The sequence below is a fragment of the Quercus lobata genome, chromosome 6 (assembly GCF_001633185.2).
Source record: "Quercus lobata isolate SW786 chromosome 6, ValleyOak3.0 Primary Assembly, whole genome shotgun sequence".
In the NCBI taxonomy this organism is placed as follows: Eukaryota; Viridiplantae; Streptophyta; class Magnoliopsida; order Fagales; family Fagaceae; genus Quercus; species Quercus lobata.
Window position 1 is genome coordinate 7,109,231 of NC_044909.1, and position 17,325 is coordinate 7,126,555.

At 38.2% G+C, this 17,325-nt stretch overlaps 1 protein-coding gene across 1 annotated transcript in view; it reads right to left on the bottom strand.

The window, feature by feature from the left end:
• Positions 1-2,665: 2,665 nt before the first annotated feature.
• Positions 2,666-17,325, bottom strand: part of LOC115993996 (chromatin structure-remodeling complex protein SYD) — a 29,646-nt gene continuing 14,986 nt past the window's right edge. The window contains 11 exon segments of the mRNA XM_031117999.1: positions 2,666-3,372; positions 4,036-5,253; positions 5,896-7,041; positions 7,210-8,525; positions 8,628-9,987; positions 10,116-10,346; positions 10,474-10,531; positions 11,287-11,394; positions 11,482-11,579; positions 16,950-17,024; positions 17,135-17,213. Coding sequence (XP_030973859.1) covers positions 3,049-3,372; positions 4,036-5,253; positions 5,896-7,041; positions 7,210-8,525; positions 8,628-9,987; positions 10,116-10,346; positions 10,474-10,531; positions 11,287-11,394; positions 11,482-11,579; positions 16,950-17,024; positions 17,135-17,213 — 6,013 coding nt within the window. The 3' untranslated portion in view covers positions 2,666-3,048.

Genomic DNA, 17,325 nt, shown 5'->3' on the forward strand with positions numbered 1-17,325 from the left:
CCCCATGCCATATTTAACATAGTCAATAATTTCTTTAAATGAAAAAAGGCAAAAAAAAAAATCTGAAGTTCAAAATTTTACACAAAGCAAATTAAGAATAACGAGAGAGAGAGACAGAGAGAGAGAGAGAGATTGGTGACAGTAAAATACAAAATATGTGGATTAGATTAACAAAAATAATAACAAATATATAATTAAAATAGCATAGCTAGATTGAAACTAAAGCAAATTGCATTAGATTTGATTAGATTTACGTTTCGTTTGTTTCACTGTAAAACATTTTTAGGTATTTGGTGTGATACGTAAAATTTTTCAAGTATAACCATCAAAATTGGTGGCTCAACCACCAAAGCTGCTAGTGCCGGATGTTTGGTGATCAGACCACATGCATCGCTAGATGGAGATAAGAGTTACAATGTGTTTTAAAAAAATATTTTATTAAGTTTTTACATTTTACAAAATATTCTCCGGTCAACAAAAAACATTTTTAGGTTTAACCAGAAATAATTTTTATAAAATATTTTACGGTAAAACATACTGAGTTTAAGTATTAATGGTAAAAAAAGAACTAATAGCCACGTCGTCGATGTGTGCCCTTAATGATATCTGCCTCCAATCTCGATATAGACACATCTCTCCCTCACCCCCTTTTCCTCTCACTCTCTGCCACTTATCACAATCTAGAGAAAATTGGGAATTCTAGATTGTATATTGCATTAATTGAATTTATACAATGTGCTCTGCACAATATATATATAGAGGACCTGAGACAAGAAACTAACAGAAGTACAACTAACTTTTCCCGCTCTTTATTAAACAGAAACTACCACGTGTGTTCAGCACGTGACAACTTACTAATTAAACACTAAAAAACAATTAATCTATATGACTTGTAGCTTATGGAAACTGCAAAATGTCGTTTAGTGCCTCTATACTATCTTTCTTCCTGCTTCTTCTTCTCTTCTTTTTTTAACTGACCAATATTACTTTGACACTCCCCCTCAAGATGAAGTGGGGCATGAATATTAACCAAATTCATCTTGGACAGAAGAAGAGAGAATTGATGAACAATTGAGTGCCTTTGTTAGTAAGTCTGTAAGCTGTGATTGGGTTATGATATGTAATAGTCTCATTACTCCATCCAATACTTTATCTCTAATAATGTGACAATCTATTTATATACGTTTTGTCCTGTCGTGGAACACAGGATTAGCACCTCTCTCTTCTGACAATCTATCTCTATATGTTTTGTCCTCTTGTGATAATCTATCTCTATATACTTTGAGAACCATTATATCATGTTTTGGCTACAAATAGTCTCACTTTCACGGCAAGTGGGACCCATATGCTATGAGAGAGAGAGAGAGAGAATACATGTAGTCAATACATGGTATACCTCTTGCTTTCAAGGGGCATCCATAATCAATAAGAATAACAAGTAGGTGATAACGGCAAATTGGCAGTTACCAAGAGATTAAAGTTCAAAATCAATTAAGACAAAGTTGTTTTGAAATAGGGTAAAATATTATTCTAGTCTTTAAACTTTACCAAAAGTTTTTTTTTTATCCTTAAACTTTAAGAAGTTCATTTTTTTATCCCTAAAATATTGAAAAGTTTGTCTTTCATTCCTAAACTACTGAAAATGTTTTACTTTATGTCCTTGAAATTTTTTTTTTCATCCATAAAGTATTGAAAAAGTTCTTTTTTATCCCTAAATTATGAAACTTTACCCCCAAAAAAAAAAGCTTTAAGAAGTTCATTTTTGGTCCCTAAAATATTGAAAATTTTGTTTTTCATCTCTAAACTATTGCATTTGTTTTATTTCATGTCCTTGAAATATTTTTTTTCATCCCTATTTTTGTCTTCAAACTATTAAAAATTTTCTTTACAAAGTTTAAGGATGAAAAAATAACTTTTTTAAAGTTTAGAGACAAACAAAATTTTGGTAAAATTGGACCAAAATAATATTTTACCCTTTGAGATATGAAAGAGGCAATGAGTTAGAGGCGATCAGCTATTAGAGTCATGAGACAGATGAAATAGAAGCTCTAGTAACTCTTTGAGTTGTCATTTTGATAAAAAAAAATATATAGGAAACATAAAAGTAATACTAGAGGGAGGATTCATTGGCAATGTTCCAGGCACTTTCAACAACACCAGACTTCTCAACTCCAAGAGGCTGGTCGAAGGTTCCCAAGATCTTAGATCCAAAAGGAACATGATTCAAAACTTCTAACTAGCATCTTAGGATTAGGAGATTACTCTCTATAATTACCTAATGTATGTATGATGTGTGTAGGAGATAAAAGGACTACATAAACCCAAGAGAATAGTCAGTTTGAAGAGCTCTAAACACCCAAGTCAGCAAGGAAAAAAAAAATTCTAATTTCTATATGGTGAGTAATATCCTAGATAATGCAAGAAGTCATCTCAGAAACTATGGCTAGGGGAAGTGACAAGATAAGCCCAGACCAAAGAAGTTAAATTATGTAATGATTAGGAATGATGGGCATTGCCATGCAAACTCAGAGGTAAATTGGGCTTGATTTCAAGGCAAATGCTGTGTTTCAAGCAAGAGCGGTCGATTGTGAGTACATCAGGTCCGACGAAGTGTCCCATTGAAATATTCAGAAAAAGGCAAACGGATATATGCAGAGAACTCATATAAATGCCCTGAAGAGTAGCTAAATTTCCTTTATATATATAGCAATGCTCGATCTAATATATAACCGGAGAGCAAGTCATAACTAAGAAACTGATCAATACAATTCTTAATTACCATTTTGTGTAATCCAGCTGTTCTAGAACCAGTTACCATTATCAGGAAATTATAACAAAACTGTACAAGAAGATTCTACATCTATACATGCTAAAGCTTCAGACCCTTTTGATTCACATCCACTGTTGAGCTATCAGCAGAAAGCTTCCCAGATCAGTCTTCTAACATTTTCAATTTCCGTCACTGATAAGCACACAGGCAAATGAATGTCTTCTGAGTTCTGACATATTTTCTTCTCGCGCAATCCCTCATACCTGAGAACCATTTATTCAATTATTTGATTCTTCCATTGCTACCGAGCTGCCAACTGGTTCCTTCTCAGACAAGCCCTCAATGTTTTCACCCTCTGTTGCTGAGGAGCATTGAGGCAAATCCATGTTCTCTAAAGCATTTCCTGACTCAATCTCACCAACCTGAGAAACATTCATTTGATCAACTATTTCAGCCTCTGATCCTTTTGATTCCTCCAGTGCTATTGAGCTTCCAACTGGACCCACATCAGAGGAGTCTTCAACATTTTTTTTGGCAACCGTGGAAGACGAAGGCAGATCAATGACTTCTAATATATCTTCTTGTGGCAAAATCCCTCCAACCTGAGATTATTAGTCAAAACAAATCAGAATTTGAAAAAAGGAACCTGAGTGAATGTGGTTGAGGATATTAGGTCCAAATCTTATCAAGATTAATAGGGTAAAAATTTATAAAATAGAAATTCAAGTAACAAAAGCAATAAATAATGTTCACTTTTCTTGTGTACGTTTAGGCATTTTATCATGAGTGAATATTTATTTCTCATTTTCTTCCCTTGTAAATTTAAGATACTGATAGTTTATGATGCTAAGGCAAGAACTTCTTTTCTAAAAATGGAAGGAAAAAAGAAAAGAAAAAAATATACTAGATGTGTTAAAAATTGAAGCAATACATAGTAAAATTTGAAGCTTAAAAATTTAGCTCTCCATTTTTTGTAGGAGTTATATATTTTTTTTGTGAGCTGATTTGGATTTGTTACCATAACCCACCCCAATATATATATAGGATAACATAAGGGAACACCTTTAAAGTTACGTTTGCTCTCGCCTCAACTAGTAAAAACCTATGGACAACTAATTCTACCTGTCAGAACCAGTTACCAGGTCTACTCCAATAACTTGGACAGACAAAGCCTACTGGCTTTTAAAATCAAGATACAAAGATCAGGCAAACTTTCAAAGAATTTAGTTATAAATTACATTAATATCTAGCAGTAGCCCACCAACCTGAGATGCATCAATACTATCACCCATCTCAGCTTTAGGAGATTTTGGTTCCTCGAATGGGACTGAGCTGCCAATTGGGCCCTTCTCACCCATCTCAGCTTTAGGAGATTTTGATTCCTCAAATGGGACTGAGCTGCCAATTGGGCACTTCTCACCCATCTCAGCTTTAGGAGATTTTGGTTCCTCGAGTGGGACTGAGCTGCCAATTGGGCCCTTCTCACCCATCTCAGCTTTAGGAGATTTTGATTCCTCGAATGGGACTGAGCTACCAATTGGGCACTTCTCACCCATCTCAGCTTTAGGAGATTTTGATTCCTTGAGTGGGACTGAGCTGCCAATTGGGCCCTTCTCACCCATCTCAGCTTTAGGAGATTTTGATTCCTCGAATGGGACTGAGCTGCCAAATGGGCACTTCTCACCCATCTCAGCTTTAGGAGATTTTGATTCCTCGAGGGGGATTGAGCTGCTAATGGGGCCCTTCTCACCCATCTCAGCTTTAGGAGATTTTGATTCCTCGAGTGGGATTGAGCTGCTAATTGGGCCCTTCTCACCCATCTCAGCTTTAGGAGATTTTGATTCCTCGAGTGGGACTGAGCTGCTAATAGGGCCCTTCTCAGGCAGACCCTCTGCCTCCGTCCCTAAAGAAGAAGAAGGCAGATCCATATGTTCTGATACAGCATTTCCTGAAATGATCAGACCAGCCTGAAATGCAACCATTTGATCACCCATTTCAGTTTCAGAATCTTTGGATTCCACCACTGGTGCTGAGCCACTAATTGAACCCTTGTCAGATAATCCATCAAGCTTTTTGTACACTTCAGCTTCAGACCCTTTTGATTCATCCACTGCTTCTGAGCTATCAACAGCATCCATTTGATCATCCATTGCAGGTTTAGAACAATTTGATTCCCCCATTGATACTATGCTGTTATCTGGACCCTTCTCAGATAAGCCCTCAATATTTTCATCCTTAGTAGTTGAGGGACAATGAAGAACATCCATATCTTCAGAAAGATTTTCAGGCACAATCCCACAATCCTGAGAAACATTCATTTCAGCATCCATTTGAGCTTCAGATTGTTTCAAGTCCTCCAGAGCAACTGAGCAGCCAACTGGACCCAAATTGGAAGTGTCAACCTCTGTTTCCTCTATTGCTATGGATGATGAAGGCAGATCAACATTTTCTGATATATTTGCTTCTGGCAAAATCCCACCAGCCTGGCATGATGTTAATAACAATAAACCAGTCAGTGACATAAACGCACCAAGGGGCTTAGGAGAACAATGAATGGGTCAGGGATAGCATAGATATTAGGCTCAAATCTCTTCCAATCATTAAAAGAAATCCCTAATAAAAATAAAAATTTTAAATATATCATAAGGCCTTTGATTTTTATTATATATTAATATTTATTGCTTTATTATTTGCTTGGAAATTATGATATTAAAAGTTTATATGTAGAAATTGCAGCAAAGATATTGGTTGCTGAACTTTTCTGTTAAAAAATAGTTATTATTTCTGCTTTTACCTATATATATGTATATCTATAATTGTAATTGTTTTTAAATATACCCGTGCATATACACAAGGTTACACACTAGTTGTATTAAAAGTAAAAGCAATATATAATATAATTTTGACACTTAATTTTCATTCTCTAAAATGGTTTCTCTCTTCATTATGACATGAGTTACTATATTTTTGTGGAGTGACTTGGATTTCTTAAAATAATTCCACTCCCATAATTTTAAATTTGACAAGACTAGTGGCATTCAAAATCTAGGTACCAAGTACAGACCAATTTTTCAAGAATTTGAAGTTTTGATTTATAGGTCTAAAACTGGCAAAATTCCACCAACCTCAGAAGCATCAATTGCATCACCCATCTCAGCTTCAGGACTCTTTGAATCCTGCAATGGTACAGAGCTGCTGACTGGAACCTTCTCAGGGCCCTCAGATGGGTCTACTTCCATATTGTGAACCTCAACACCACCCTCAGAACTTTGAATTTCGGGTGGCAGTGGCATTTCATCATGATCTTTTAGATTGTCAGCATTACTAGATTCAGCAACAACTGAGTTCACAGTTCCCAACATAGGGTCCTCTTTATCTTCACTGCCAACACATGAAGCAACCAATTGGCCCTTCTCAGGAGTCTCATCCGAAGTGATAGTATCACACCTCGTGGCAGTATCAGCTGGTCCAACAACAGCTCCACAATTGATGTCTTTTTGGGAAATTTCCAAGCCCTCAGCAATAGCTTCACTTGAGCATGTAGTAGCATTAGCTTCCACAGAAGGCATGTCTAATTTTAACCCCATGCAATTATGAACACCTGAAGATTCTAGACTTCCAGGAAGAGCTACAGGACCTTCAAGGCTTTCAATATCAAGAGGAGAAGATTTTGGAGAGGGCTCTATTTTAACTTCAGAATTCTTCTGAGTCACACCAGGAGACTTGACCACACTGGAATTATCTGTTGAGACAGACATTGATGTAGCCTCTCTAGGATGATCACCAATATCATCAGCTATTATAGAACTTGTGGTACATCCAATGCTTTTGATATTAGACGGAGAAGATTCTGAATACTCTTTTAGAGCGCACTCCGTTTTGTTCCCAGAATGAATCCCAGTCTCAACCCCATCAGGAGCTACTACTAAGCCAGAATGATCTGGAGCTTGCAAAATAGGTGAGGTCACTCTAGGATGATCACCAACATCATCTGCTTTTGTTAAAACACCTTCAGGGCTGTTAATACCAATAGAAGATCCCAAAGGCTCTTTAACAGATGGCTCTGCTTTGTCTGTAGAACCACTCTCACCCGTAACAGGAGACTTCATGTCTGAATGTTCTGGATTTGTTGGAATGGATGTAGTTCCAGGATTTTCACCAGCATCTGCAGGTCCTCTATTGCAGGGGTCAGTATCTTCCTGGCCAGCATTTATAGGAGCTGTACTGATGCTCTCCATTTTACTTGGCATGGTTGAGTCTTCATTAGAAACCTGCCCAGTAGTTCCAGGGTTAACAGAAACATCAGTCTTAATGGAAAATTTGGAACATAAACATGGTTTTGGAGCATCTTTTAAAGACGACTCAGATTTGTTTACATAACTAGTATCAAATACAACAGCAAGCCCCACTTCAACTGGACATACCAACAATGAACCTACCTGATAACAAGATGCCCGTGTGTTAAATCCAGGGGGGCCACCATCCAGAGGTGCTTTCTGGCAAGGATCAACATCTTTTTCGCCACCAATGAGAGAAACTGTAGAAATGTTCTCCATTTTACTTGGCGTGAATTCATTAGAAATCTGTCCTGAATCCTCCACCTTTTCAACAGAGTCAGCAGCATAGTTACTTTCAGGTTTGCCTATATTAGTCACGGGAACAAGGGGTTCGCTCAGAATAGGAGCACTGTCATGTTCTATTTTGGCATTGGCTCTACTCTCTGATTTTTTTTCACCAAAAGCTGGAGCTGCTGTTTCCATAGTTTGCAGAGCTGAACATGCTTTATCCTCCGAACTCTGGATTTTGGCCACCTCCACGAAGGTTTTAACTGATACAGCTGCTTTTGGGGTATCCCTTCCTTCACTTCCAATAGATTCAACAATTCTAGTTTTTGATGTACAAGTTCCCGAAAAGACCTCCTTCATCACACGAGCAACGTCATTTATATTAGCAGTTTGAATTCGGCCTAAAGCAGAAGTTTTATCTGAAGTTCCAGCACCACCATCAAGCTTTGTTATCGAGCTGGTTGGCTGCTTATTTTGGGCGGCATTGGCCGATCGCTCTTTTCTTTTTGGATCATGACCAGCTAAACCACCAGGTAAATGGGCATCGGCTGCTGGAGCTTGAATAACATTCGTCAGTTCCTGTGCATCAGTCCCTTGCTTAGTTCTAAGGCCAATGGTTTTAGTCCCCAATGAATCCCCGGATCTGTTCTGTGATTGAAGACTAGGTTTTGGATCCTGACCAGCTGAAACATCAGGAACAGCAGGTATTACTGCAGCCTGTTTCCTTCCCCTACGCCGGGGTGCCTCTGCTCTGGCTGGAGTCTTACGACCTTGCCTTTTGACTTGAATAGGTTCAGAAGGGCAAGGAGGGATAGCTTGAGAGACTGGGGCAACTGAAGAGTTGGGATGAGTTGACTGAGAGCTAGGAGCAATCTTGGCAGCAACATTAGGCAGAGTCTTACTGATGCCTTCCACAGGAGAAGAGCCAGAAAATGGATCAGGTGGACATAAAACAGGAGCTGCAGCATTTGTGGCTGACACAACTGGATGAATTTCATCCTGTGAACCATGGCTTTTTATCGCTTCAATGACAGTCTTACTTAATACAGGTACACTCGGGACAACCTCAGCTTCATTCCTTGAAAGCTCACTATTTTTCGGTTTTGACGAGGCATTTTCAGGTGAAATCTCCACTGTCACAGATTGCTTCTCACATGCAACAGCATCTTGAATTTTTCCCAAGGCAGGCCCTGTACAAGTTTGAAATTCCTCAATTTTTATAGACAAAAATTCATCCTTTAATATTAGTGGTGCAACAATTTCATCAACTTTTAAACATGTGTTGAAATTACCTGGGGATGTGGCAGCGCTTTCTTGCATTGTTGATGAATTTATTGTCTGTTGGCCTTGGGCTAAATTATCTGATTGGTCATTTGATTTTTTACCTTGACCGGGTACACCATTGGGTGCATGGCATACTTGCTCCTGGACAACATTTGTCATTTCCAGAGCATCATTCTCCTTTCTACTCTGCTCTAAATCACCAGAATTATCCTGTGAATGCATATTTGGTTTTAAATCCTGACCAGCCAGCATATCTGGAGCAGCAAGCGATACTGTTGCCTGTTTCCTTCCCCTACGCCGGGGCGCTCCACTCTGAGTCTTTCGAGTTTGCCCTTTAGTTGGCATTGGTACAGAAGCACAAGGAGGGGTGGATTGAGAAACCAGAGAAGCAGAAGGGATAGGAGGGGTTGGCTGAGGATTCAAAGCAATCCCTATACCAGAATGCTGATCAGTTACTGTGGTACATTTTAAAGCAGCAGCACCCGGCAAAGAATCTGGAGTATGGGCAGTGGGAATGTCAGAAACACTTCCACTCGTGGTAATGGCTTGACTCCCAGATGGATTCACGGGTTTATTCTGTGATTGCTCATTTAGTTTTAAATCAGGGCCAACTAAACCACCAGGAACAGCAGGTGATTCCACTCCCTGTTTCTTTCCCCTACGCCGGGGTGCTTCCACTTCACTTTTAGTTTTCCGACCTGGTCCTTTTGCTTTAATGGGTACAGAAGGGGAAGCAAAAGTCGACTCAGAGCCAGAAGTAACAGAAGGTAAAATGGTGGCAGGCTGAGAGCTAGGTGCAATCCCTACACCAATCTGATGCAAAGTTCCACTGACACTCTTCACATTAATAGGACTGGTTAAAGAATCAGAACCAGATGTAGTATTGGTAGACACTGTCCCTTTCTGTAACCCCATATCTGCTTTGCCAGGTCCGGAAGATGCTAGAGGCACGGTGGCAGCTGGCGGTTTATCAGATGTTGCTCTTTTTGGCCTTCCTCGGCCCCGCTTAGAAGGTGGTGTTACCTCTTTGCTTTGTTGCAGAGGTGGAGGCTCCACAGCAGCTGGTGGTGGGGGTGGTGGGGGTAGTGTGGTTGGGGTTGGGGTTGGGATTGGAGTCGGGATTGGAGTTGGAGTTGGAGTTGGAGTTGGAGTTGGGGTCAGGGTCGGGGTCGGGGTTGGGGTTGGGGTTGGGGTTGGAGTTGGGGTTGGAGCAGGTTCATCATTACCAACAGGCCCCACAAATCTACTAGCCTCCATTGGCAACTTTGTCTCCTTTCCTTCTTCCTTTGGTTTGGGAGAATCAGGGGTTTCGACCTGACACATCTTCTCAAATTCCTCTTCTGTCCATTGTTCTTCATATGAACGCACCTACAACATCAAAACCAATTTTTAAAGATGAAAATCTTCAATCAATTGGATACACACATAAAAGAAAAAGCAGGCAGGAAACTGCAAGAGCACATGCTCAAATAATGCATATCAAACAACCAACAAACCTCTCTTGCCCGTTTGCCTCTTCCATAATGTTGAGTATCAAGGCCCCCAAGATACTCACTTTTCCGCTTTACCCCCACATTAGATACTTCCCCAGCCTTTGGCACTTCATATACCTTCATTGCTTCATAAAAATCTTTCAAGTCATCATCTGTTACAAGGCGAGAAGGCGGCAAAGGTACAGGATCCAAAACATCCATCCCCTGTCCACATATCAACTTCTTCCATGTTGCCTGCAGAAATTTAGAAGTTCTAGTAAGTCACTACATTAGACAGGCAGCCATTCTAATATCCAAGCATTCATATGCAATTCAAAATCAAAGACACAGACAGCCTTAATGCAAATGCATATGTGCGTACCATCTCTTGTTCCCGCCTTTGTTTGTCAACAGATTCAAATACATCAATCTCTGACTCGCTGCCAATACAAGATAATGTTAAATCATTCACAGGGACTAGGATTTTATTGATGTAAGGAGAGAGAGAGAGAGAGAGAGAGAAGGGGGGGGGGGGGGGGTAACAGTTAGAACAAATTTAAATGGATAGCTATTATAATTTCAAAAGCAGGCCAAAGGCCTTGTAGCTGAATTGGCACCTCCCCATGCACAAAGTGCTTGGTGTTCTAGGGGGGAAAGGGTTCGAGCTACGTGGTTAGCAGCATGTTGTAATTATTTCTCAAAAAAAAAAAAAAAAAAAAAAAAGCAGGACAGAAGAGTCAAATCCATTATGCAAAAACACAGCATACAGAACTTATTAAGCCCATTAAAATTCAAATCCAACATAATACTCTGTTACACTTGCCAAGCTTCCAAACTAAGTTGATGTGCAAGCTATTTCCATAATAGACCCTGGCGGCTTGTGATTTAAAGGTATATCATCCTAGGATGGAATACAATGGTGAAATACCAGCAGTGCATAGGTATAAGTGTTCTTCTTTTGAAGAGGGTAACTAAATAATGGGAAAGATACATTCATCTATCAAGAACCCTTATCAAAAGCAATTCCAGCCACAACCACCTAACTGTCATTTTCAACCATGATAGACATGTTCCAGATAGATGGTAATGCAGAAATAACAGCTCCTAAGAGCCACACTGTCTCATCATCAGTAACAAGTTACATCAAAATCAAGTGCAGACAGAGAACTAACACTAAACAGCAAAAAAGATTTACCTGCGGGCTATTAGATCATTTAGGGCATCATCATCTAACACAGGTGCAGCTTCCTCTTTCTTGCACTCCCGCAGGAGGGACTCCAAGTATTCCCTTCGATCCTCAGCACTATGATAAAAAAAAAATTGTCAGGAACAAATTCAAACTGCTCAGAAAGCTATATGGCAAACTTCAGCATAAAAATGTCCCAATTACCTTGTATTATTGTCAAAGAAACCAGCCGTGATGCTTTGATTAGCAACTCCCAGTTTGTGCTCAGCTGCAGCTCTGACTTGTTCTTCAACAGTTTGGACCTAAATACAGAAAAAGTGGTTTTTCAAGATAATTTAGCAAACAATATGTTGGGAAAAAATAGCATATCCTAAAAGAAACTTGCAAATTCAGGGACCTAAATGTAGAAAAAGTTAGAAGAAACCATATTTTATGTATTATTCTAGCATTGAAAACTTCATATCTCCTTTCTAACATAGTATTTAGTTCCACAATCCATATCATCCCATTTTCAAAACAAAAATAATAATAATAATAATATAGCCAATTAAATGAAAACAGAAATTATTTGCCATCCACCCAGGCTTATACTGCAGCTCTGTTTCCTTTCCCACTCACAAATGCACAGAAAAACACAACAGAATAACCAAGAAATTATTAGAATCCAGTGATGGCTATGGAGTTCAAAATTAAAAGTCTCTCGGGTAAAAAATAATCAGATCATTAACTGTTTTTCCATATTCAGATACTTCAAGTAACAAGTGATGCAGGTGTAACTTTACAAACAAATTATCCACTTATAGGAAAGGGGGAAAAAGGGCCAAAGATATTCCACAAGGAGATAGTAAAAGTTTGGAATAGATAAAAACTTTTGCAATCAGAATATTTCCAATTTTTTTTTTTTTTTTTGGGGCCATTAGGAGTAGAAAGTTCAAATGAGGGGAAAAAAAAAACCCTAGGGCAAAGAAAAATTTTAAAATATGAGCAATGCAGGAATCTGCATGCCAGTATGAGAACAAAATATTCATTTGTCCAGGACAACACTCCACCTTGGCCAAGGGGAAAAAGGGCGGGGGGGCATTTGAACTGTGGATGTCTCAGTTGGAAACACCAGGAAGTGCCAGTCAAGTTACAAGGCTCTCGAAGAAAAAAGTAAACGATTAATTGGCTAGATTGGGTCATTCAAATTATATATATATATATATATATATTATTTAGTACTACAGTGTCCTAGAGATCTCATCAGGACTGTTTATGATGATAGTATCCGCAGGCCATGCCCAAAATTATGTACTACCTAGCCTCCTAACAAAGAGTAACAACAATAGTAGTTACAAAAAAAAGTATATTCCACAAATCCCCAAAACAATGAATAAATTTATAATCCAAAAGACAACCATCACGTGCAGCATAAAAAGTGTATCAACAGATGTAAAAGTGCTCAATGATGTAAGGCTAGAGGTTCTAATGCAACAAGAAAGTGATGCAGGAAGCACAAAGAAGAGTTCACAAACTTTGTGGTTTGACTGTATTACAATTTAGTCCACAAACTTTCAATTGCAACATTTGACCCCTACATTTTACTTTCCCTATATTTTAATCTAGTTTTATTTCATATTTTTACTATTGGTCCATTAAATTTTATTTTAGATCTTATCATCCAATTAGATTATTATTATTTTATTTTATTTCATAGATTTTTTAGGTTATCTTCAAATCTCAATAATTGTGTTTTGGCCCAAGTCAATTAGGATTATGGTTTAGTCCTAAAGGTAATAGCCTATACAAGCACACTATTGTACTAAAATTGAGAGAGTTTATGACGGATAATTAAAAAATTTATGCCACTGGCTTGGTTTTGATTCAAGACAACTCTAAATGTTAATTTCTAGGTTTTATATTCCTGCTTGGTGTTGATTTTTAGGTTTTTTCTATTTGTTTCCTGCAAAAGAATTTTTAAAAATTGCTAAGTCCTTAAGAGTTCATTTCCTTGCATCAATTTTGGTATTAGAGCAAAATTCAAGCTATTCCTAAACTCAGAACCAATATTTTTGCAAGCAACTTTTGAACCCAACCCCATCAAAATTTTCAATCACTGCAACTGTGAACCCACCCATCCAAAACTTGAAACCACACAATCAACCATTTATTTAAAACAAAAAAGGAATCGATGTTCTGCTGCCTAGCCCATTGCAAGTCACACAAACACCAAGACCGCCTTGATTAACTAGAGGCCACCAAGATCAGCGATGCCACCTCAATTTGGGATGACCCGCGGTCCAAGTGAACACTGCCACTCCATCGCAAATGATGCCATCGGGATTTGGATCCCTAACTGCTGCAAAGCCCATACCAGAGAGATCACTTCATTGCCGCTGACCTTGTCCTCTTCTCCTTGTGTACTAAACCACAACTGCGACATCATCATTCCAGCACATGAAGGACCAAAATTTAGCTGATCAGCCAATCTCACATTCACTACCTCCTCCTTGCCCCCTACTTAAGAACCCTAAGGCGACCTTTGGATGTTGTGACGCTTTTGTTACTAAGTTTACCAGGTTCTAGGTTTATGAATGGATTCAGTAAGCGAGTACTGTCCAATCACATTGGAGACTCACCTCATCAACACCAGGACCTGGTCGTGCCACCACAACTGCCAACATGCAGTGCCGCCATGTCCCTATCCAAGTCAAGGTTGACTGCATGTTGGATTTTACACCCATTATAATGTTGTACACTTGTGTTTTGTTTTAATTTCTAAGTTAAATTAAAAACAAGGAATGTAAAATATAAGTAAGATTGATGTTGTTTTGGTCAAGCTTTCCAAGTTTTTTTTTTTTTTAAGTAAAAAAAATGAAGACCAATTTCTCATTCTGGTTAAGCTTTATGATTTCAAATTGAGCCATGCCTCTCTATTATGATGTGTGGACACACTTACTTTCCTTAGGTCTTCAAGTCGTTGCAGACCCTTCACCCACTTCAAGACCATCTAGACCCACATGGCCGCATATGTCCAAAGAGTTCCAATAATAACTTGCATGCTAGTTAGCAAGCACAAGTTCTTGTCACAGTTCTTTATTGAGACTTATTATTCGGGTGCACAATGGTGATATTGGAGGCAACTACATTTGATGGTCATCAAGAAATGGATTAAGGAAACAACAACTTCACACACAGGAGACAATAATGTTGGAAACGAGACATTAGAGATGAAGAAACATCAAGAATCTCAAAAACTAGTGCTCAAATAGAAGTACAAGTGCCAAAAATGTTACTAAAACAATAGAGTAGCAAGAAAACAAACCACAAGTCTAAACAGTGAATTAGAATACTTGAACCATGTGTAGCAGACTTAATTCAATCTTTTGAAGAGTCAGGAATATTACTTCTCACTGAGAAGGAAGATTTCTCATTGCTTGATCAAGAGAAAGCTCAACAAGAGAGCAAAGAATTAGACAGTGCATATGTTCTGAACAATGAGTTTAATGTATCTGATACTAACAAGAAAGCACGGGTACAGCTCTAAGGCCGCTGCACCCACACCCGACACTCAGCGACACGCCAATTCGCACTCAACGAGCTGATTCGCCAGTCTTTTTTTTTTTTGTTTTCCAATCCGCGCCGAAACCGACCGAAATCAGCCAAAATACATGTTAAAAACTAAAATAAAATAAAATGAGTTGATTTCTTATTTAGTTATTAACTTATTATATATTTGTCAAATTATTTGTAAATTAAACAACTTAAATTGAAATTACTGAATTATTTATAGTTATTATTGCTCTTAAATTGGTATATGTTTACCATTATATGAAAATATATTTAATAATTTGTAAATAAAAATATATTTAATAATTTATTAGTAAACGTATCCCGCCGCACCCGCACCCGCACCCTATTTTTTCAAAAATTACCGAGTCCCGCACCCACACCCAAACCTGAATCTGCACTTGTGCTTCATAGGATACTAATCAACCCTCCACGACACATGAAGTGGAAATTTACTGTTACGAGTTGGACCAGAAAGCTTCTTTGTTCTTAGTGCTGCCTAAGATGTTTCAAGGATTTGTGCAAGAGCTTATCCTTAACACTTCAAAACTCAAGACCAAGTTTTCTCCAACCAGTGGAGAGTGATGTAAAGAGTGCAAAGACAATTTTATTTTATATTAGAAGTCAATTGCATTTTAAGTATTGGGTTCATTGGATTTTAATTTAGGCCTTATTAGCTAATTAGGTTATTACTTAGTTTTTTTTTTGACAAGTAGGAAGAGAATATTATTGATAAAAGAAAAGCAAGAGAAACACAAAGAGTCCATGGTAGTGAACAAAGGAAAAGAAGAAACAAAAAGACAAAAGCATCTCCTAATCTATTCTAACAAATGAAAGAAAATTCAAAAGGGTAGAACTATCCGAATAACCCCAACATTGAGACCAATTAAAGAGGGTCCGCTGGCAATACTCTAATAACTGAACCACAGTTTTTCCCTCATCCTCAAAAGACCGCCTATTCCGTTCAGTCCAAATAATCCACATTAAACAACCTGGAACCAAATCCCAAATATCAAAGCTATGCTTCCCAAGCCAATGATACCAGCAAAATAATAAGTCCACAACTGAACCTGGCATGACCCATTCAATCCCAAACGACCGAATCATATACATCCATAAAGAATGAGCTATCGGACAAAAATGTAACAGGTGATCCACAAATTCCGCATTGTTACAGCACAAACAACAACAATTCGCCAAAAGGCGACCACGAAGCATAAGATTATCCAAAGTTAGAATCTGATCATGGGCTGCTATCCACATAAAAAAAGCCACCCTTTTAGGAACCTTAACTTTCCAAATTCTCTTCCAAGGGAAAGTGGAAGGAGCTGCATTTCGAATCTTATGATAAAAGGACCGAGTATCAAACTTCCCACTGCCATTAAGATCTCAACAAAGTCTGTCACACCCTCACACCTCCACCTTAGTATTTTAAGTAATTTCCTCGAGCCAAGTTTATTTCAAGTTCAGTAAATGAGCTCTGTCCCAAATCAATTAGGATTAGGGTTTAGTCCCTAGTAGACTATATAAGCACGCTAGTGTACTCCTATGGGTAAAGTTTAAGACGGGCAAATAAAAACTTCGTTGAATTCATGCTAATGACTTGGGGAAGGGTCTTTAACCCTAACTGTGTCATGAGAGATTTATATTTCAGTAAGGCATTCATCACTTATCCAGAAATTGAATATGTAAAGACTAGTAATAGTGCATTTAGCATCTTTCCTTAAGCTTATTTGTTTATGTACAGCTTTATAAAGCCTCACATTTTCTGGGTATAACTGTACTTTTGAACTTTCAGCCAATAGAAAATAAGAGTTTCAGCAAATAGCTAATCCGAACTCATGCTTTTATAAAAAAAATACAGTCTCATGCAGTTAAGCATCCAGCCTCTACAACTTTAAATATATAGCTCAAGATAGAGAAAAGAAGTTTAACCCCAAGAGTAGCACAATGATAGGAGACTATGCCTTACGAGGCAAAAGTTGGTGATCCGGATCTCTCCCTTACCACCACTCAGGCCCATCCAAAGAAAACCAAAACAAAAACAAACAAAAAACAAGTTTTGGTTCTTTCTTGAAAAATTTCCGAGTTCAACGACATAACACAATGGGAAAACTACTTACAGTTTCAAATCGAAGAACAAGCACCTCTCTCTTCTGGCCAATCCTATGAGCCCTTGCCTGTGCTTGCAGATCAACCTAACAACATATCAAAATCATAAATAAATGACTAAGTAACCAGCTTTAGAATCACCACTATACAGTACCATCTCAACAAAATAAATCAATTAACAGTATTTATATGTTGCCTGTGGATTCCAGTCGGTGTCGAATATGATCACTGTATCAGCAGCTTGAAGATTTACTCCAACACCACCAGCTCGAATGCTAAAACCACACAATTAATGTCAGCGACGATATAAACATGCACAAGCTACCAACACATGCAAGTACATCAGAGCTTTTTATGTAATTCAAATTCATTATTGGTGACACTGTT